General features: G+C 25.8%; 2 protein-coding genes across 2 annotated transcripts; both read left to right on the top strand.

Annotated features, from left to right (window-relative positions):
* Positions 1–1,088: 1,088 nt before the first annotated feature.
* On the top strand, positions 1,089–1,988 carry ENU1_033960 (GPI-anchor transamidase, putative; the record flags this gene model as incomplete). Its single annotated transcript, XM_008857376.1, has 1 exon — positions 1,089–1,988. One exon carries the CDS (start codon positions 1,089–1,091, stop codon positions 1,986–1,988), a length of 900 nt encoding a protein of 299 aa, XP_008855598.1.
* A 351-nt stretch (positions 1,989–2,339) lies between these two features.
* On the top strand, positions 2,340–6,023 carry ENU1_033950 (hypothetical protein; the record flags this gene model as incomplete). The annotated part of the gene is made up of 1 exon (XM_008857375.1): positions 2,340–6,023. A coding segment is annotated over one exon (3,684 nt), but the record flags the coding sequence as incomplete, so codon positions are not given.
* Between the last annotated feature and the right edge of the window lie 18 nt (positions 6,024–6,041).

Genomic DNA, 6,041 nt, shown 5'->3' with positions numbered 1-6,041 from the left:
ATTTTTTCTTTGCTAATTTTCGTACCCTTAAAAAAGTTAATTAATTTTTATAACTATAATTTTATTGTATGAATGTACAAATAAAAAACATTATTAATTAGATGATTTGCTATTGTTGTTAATATTTATTTTCTCTTAATCATTTATTATTTTCTAATAATAGTATTGAGCTTTATTTCTACTTGTTATTCAAATATTTTAAAAGCTAGTATTATTTTATATCATTTAAAAATAAAAATGATTCATTAATTGAAACCTATTTAACAGTAAAATTATTTTTTATTTATATTTATATAAGATCTACTAAAATTTCATTTCTTGTTACTATTTAATTAAACATTTTCCATAACATATCTCTTGACTATTGAGTATTGCAATATAATTACAAATTAATAAAAAAAATACAAATAACTCATTTTCTTTCCTATTGTTAATATTTAATAAAATTCTCTTTTATTGAATAAACAGATTTTACTATGTATTTTATATTATTTTGTTATTATTTAATTTATCATTTTAACTCTCATTATCAACTTGTTCTATTCGAATAATAAATCATAAATGTAAATAAATGTATTTATTAAAATAATACAATACTTAATTATTTTCATCATTATTTATCATTAAAATAAGTCTTTATATCTCTATTAAATATTTTTAGTCACCAAATTAATTTTATTCAAATATTTGTTTATTATTTGAATATCAAAAAGGCAGACAAACTAATATGCCATAGTCAATATACCTTTATTTTTTTAAATCAAAAATTAGCTCAAAATAAAAGACATTCAAATTTAACTAGAAAGTATCATCAAAAAGAAGAAAAAGGAAAGACATAAAAATGAAAACAATTTTTAAATTCAAAATAATAATAATCAATAAATAGAATAATATAAAATATACATTACCAAAAAAGAAACACTTTAAAAAGATAAAACAATTATACAAGAAGAAGAGTTGGTATAAAAACAAAAAGTTTTTAGATTAGAATGAATGAACGAAGAAAAGAATTGAAGAGATATGAATAAAAAATATAAGCAAATTTTGATAAGAGAAAAAAAGGAAAAACTAAAAATTAAAAAAAGAAAATGAACATCATCATTACCTTGCTTTTGTGTTTTTGTTTTGGTATTGAACAACCACAACAAAATCAAGCAGTTGTCGTTAATTTATCAAGGTATTGGTTAAATTATAGACATACTAACAGTGGAGTATTAATATATAATACATTAAAGAGATTGGGATATTTAGATGATCAATTATTATTTTTTAATGCTGACGACCACGCATGTCATCCAAGAAATATATTTCCAGGAGAGATGCGACTAAATACAAACATGCCGAATATTTATAAAGATATTATTATTGATTATAAAGGAAGAGACGTTAGCATTGAAAAATATATGAGAGCAATGCTTGGAAGAGATGTCAAAGGAACTCCTGATAGTTTAAGACTTGTAAGAGGAGAAAGAACATTCATTTATTTGATTGGACATGGTGGAGAAGGATTTATGAAGTTTCAAAATAGAGATGAAATTACATCATATGATATAGAATATATGTTTAAAGAAATGGAAATTATGAAACGATATAAAGAAGTTATGTTTGTAGTTGACACTTGTCAAGCCACTAGTTTAAGTGATAGAATTAAAGCAAAAAATATTATTACAGTTGGAAGTAGTGTAACTGGTCAATCAAGTTACTCTGGTTATATTTCAAATGAAATTGGTGCTATTACTTCAGACTTATGGGACCAACACCAAGACGTATTATTCCAACGTTCATTAAACAAAGAAAGTAATATGACTGTTCAAGATTATTTAAATTATTTTAATAAAAATATGCTTAAAAGTAATCATGGATGGAGAAGTGATTTATTCAATCGTCCATTAAGTCAAGTTAAAATGACTGATTTCCTTGCTTATATCCCACAATCAGTTGAAATTGATTTAAATGAAATACCTTGGTCAGATAACATTTTTAATTAATTTTTTTTTGTTATTTATATATTGTTTTAAGAAAAAAAGAAAATAACAAATTAAATTATAAAAATAGAAAGAATTAAAAAACCCTTAAAAAGGGTTAAAAATGAACAAAAAAAAATTGAACAATTCTCCTTTTAATAAAGTAACAACACTTCAGAAAAAAAGGAATTTCTTTAATGCAAAATCTTTAAATAATGAACTTAAATTATTCAAAGAAAGCATTAAAGAAGTACCATGAAAAGAAGTGTTTGTTTTTTTTTTCTTTTTAGAATTTTTTTACAAAAAGACAAGAAATAAATGAGAATGAAAAGATTTTAAAATAAGGAAATTTTGAGAAGAAAATTTAATTGATAGAATGACAGTAAAAAATCAAAATATGATAGCGAAGAAGATTCTGAGAAAATGAGTGAAGATTATGACGAAAGAAATAGTGAAGAAGAAGACGTTCCTAGAACTAGAGAGGGATATATTGCACATGATGGATTTATTGCATCAGATGATGAAGAAATTGAAGAAGAAGTTCCAGAAGAAGATGCATATGAAGAAGATGAAGAAGAGAAAGAAAGAAGAAGAATTGAACGAGAGAAAAGGAAACTTGAAAAACAACATAAAAAAGAAGAAGCAAAAAAGAAAAAAAGAAAGCTAATTAAAGAAGACGATGATGATGATGAAATGGAAAGCGGGAATGAACAAGTAATGGATGAAGAAATAGAAGATGAAGGTGAAGATGAAGAGATGACAAGCAGATATCTTGAATGTTTGGAACCTGCTGATAAAGAAAAAATGAAAAGAACACAAAGGATTGAAACTATATATAAAACTGATTGTCCTGAACGATTATATGACAGAAAGTCAGTATTAAATAAATATAACGAAGAAATAGATGATCAAGAATGGAATAGAAGAATTAGAGAAGAAGTAGAATGGCTTGATGGAAAATTAAGATATATGATTCAATTAGAAGCAGAAGATTTAATGGGAGTAATAAGAAAAATATTAGAATTAATGTATAAGTACCATCATGAATTAATGTATATTTATACTTATGATAGGGATTGGTATTATCCATACATATCACGGGACTATTCTAAAATTGATAGTTATCAAGTATTAGATATGTTATGGATGATTTGGAATTATGATGAAGAGTATTCTATTTTTTGTAAAGAAAAAGAGAAAGTAAAAGAAGGATTAAAAGAAATTCCTGAAGAAAGAAGAGCACTATATTCTGTAGAATTAGATAGTGTGATTGAGTTACCAGATTTGAAATTGATTTCTGATGACTTTTTATTAAGATATGGGAAAGATCAGTTTGACCCTTTAAAACAAATTTCAAAAGGAAAAAAGTCATATCAAATTCTTATTCAAAAGAACTTTAAAGAAATGTTGGATGGTTTTGGGTTAACTGCTGATGAATTGGCTCAAAATATTAAATCAAATTTTAAGAAAACTATTCCTAGAATGTGTCCTGAAATTCCACAAGCAATTGCTGCACGAATGGTTAGTCCAGAATTTCCTGAACCTAAAAACATAATGAGCGGAGCTAAAATGATTTTTGCAACAGAGTTTGCATATAATTGGTATGTAAGAAAGTTCTTCTTTGAAGAAGGATTAAAAGACGCAGAATTAAGTACTGATCCAACACCAAAAGGAGATGAGGTTATTAATGTATTTCATAAATATGCAATAATTAAAAGATTAAGAAGAAAACCAATTGGATTAATGAGAGGAAAGACAGATATATTAAATATATTTAATGCTGTAAATGAAGGACTTCTTACTATGACAATTGAAATACCTCAAAATATTATCGAAAATGCATCAACGTTATTAGTTGGTGGTGATGATTTAGAAGAATGGAGAAAATATAAAAAAGAAACACTTGAATTTGCATTTAAATATTTTATTACTCCATATGTCGTTGAGCAACTTAAAATTGAATTAAGAAAAGAAGCAGTTGATTGTTTAATTCATGAAGCTCAATATAATTTAAAAAGAAGAATTGATGTAGCACAACATTTTGCATTAGGAAAATATAGTAAAGACATTGATAATATTTCAGCATTAGAAAAGAAATTTGTTGGAGGAATTGTTTTTAGTAAAGAAGGAATGATGGGGGTTAAAGTAAATGCAATGACTGGAGAATTTATTGAAGGAAAGTATTTTGGAAAGAATAATAGTAAATATGGAGAATATGAAGAAGAATTAAAGAAATTTTTTGGTAGAGATACGTTAGTTGTTGGTATTGAAGCAAATACTCAAAGATATGTTTCTGTTACAGCTACAATGAAAAATAACTCTGAAATAGAATGTGTTGGAATTAATAAAGATTTAGGTAGAATTTATAAAAAAGAAACAAAAGGTGAAATGTCAGAATTAGAATTTGCAGGTGCTTGTGTTTGTAGACAACTTATTAATCCAATAGCAGAATTTGTTCATATTTGTTGTACAAAAGAGAAAATGCTTAGTATTAAATTACATTGGCTACAAAATACATTAAATGAAAGTGAACAAAATAAAATGTTTTCAGCACTAAATGAAACATTAATAACTATAATCAATTCAAAAGGAGTAGACATTAATCAATGTATTGAATATCCTCATATGGAGAAAATGTTGGACTATGTTAATGGATTAGGGCCAATAAGAACTGATTATATTTTCAGTCATTTTAGACAATATGACTTCAAAGTTACTTCAAGAAAATTCTTAAATGAGACATTTAAAACTGATAAATTAGAAACTGTAGTTGATAATTGTATTGGATTTATTATTATTTCACCTAAATATTCATCAAAGAACTTGTATTTAGATCAAACAAGAATTCATTTTTCAAGATATGGATTAGCAGAAACTATAGTAGATGATGCGTTTACTGGAAAAAGACCAATAGATGATTTTACAAAGAAAGTAATGTCATTAACACGAGAAGACTATAATAGACTCGACTTAGAAGGGTATGGAAGAGAAAATGGAGAGAAAGGACATAGCATATACATTTGTATAATGGATATTGTTAATGAATTAATTGAACCATTCAAATATCAACAAGCATCATTAGCAGAAGCAATGATGAAAGACGAAGAGATCTTTGAGAGTGTTACAAACTCATCTATTCAAGAATTTAAGAAGAACCAATTGATTGAATTTGTATTAAAACCGGGAAGTAGAGAAAGAAAGAAAGGATATATTAGTGATGATTTAGAAGTTTCAATTGAAGACTCTATTAATTTGAATGGAGTAGAAAGTGGAACAACAATTACAGGAAAGATCATGACAGTTGATTATGGAAAGTGTATTATTGATGTAAGATGTGGAAATGATGTAGTAAATGACTACCAATATTTAGAAAATGAATATCGTCAATTACAAGAGAAAGAAAAATATTTAGAAGTATATCCACGTGAATATGAACATGAAAAAAAAGAAGAGGTTAATAGAAAAGATTATGGAGATGTAGATTTGAGAGGGTTTGAAATAGTTTCAGTTTCCAAAGCAAGATCAGATGTTCAACAAGGGTCAATAGGAGATTATAAGATAGTACCAGTTTCAGAAGAAGGAGTGTTCAAAGGGAAATTATTACTTGTATGGAAATGGACACCAAGTGTTATATTAAATATTGAATGTAAAGAAGAGAGTGAAAGGTATGGAAGAAATATGAGAATTAGGTTTATTAAAGAAAGAAAAGATTTTGGGAATGTAAGGTCACTTGAACGATATATCAGATTAATTAATGGATATTTAGCATATTTCCGAAAACACAGAAGATATAATGCTGATGATAATCTTGTTGACTCAGCATTATCTAAGTTAAAAGCATCACAACCAAATGTATTCAATTATTTCTTGAGTGTTTCTAAACAACAAATTGGCAAAATAAGAATTAGTTTTATTCCAGGAACAAAAACAGTTTCAAGTCAATTTGTTCTATTAGGAGAAGATGGATTTAAATGGAATGGAAAGACATTTAATACAACCGATAAGCTAGTTGAAGAATTTAAAACAGAAGTAACTAAAATTCTACAGAAAAAACAATAAGTCTAAATCAATTATTTT

This window comes from Entamoeba nuttalli, assembly GCF_000257125.1.
Source record: "Entamoeba nuttalli P19 unplaced genomic scaffold asmbl_2602, whole genome shotgun sequence".
Classification (NCBI taxonomy): Eukaryota; Evosea; order Mastigamoebida; family Endamoebidae; genus Entamoeba; species Entamoeba nuttalli.
Note: the sequence above shows the minus strand (reverse complement) of the source record. Positions and strands in the feature narration are given on the sequence as shown.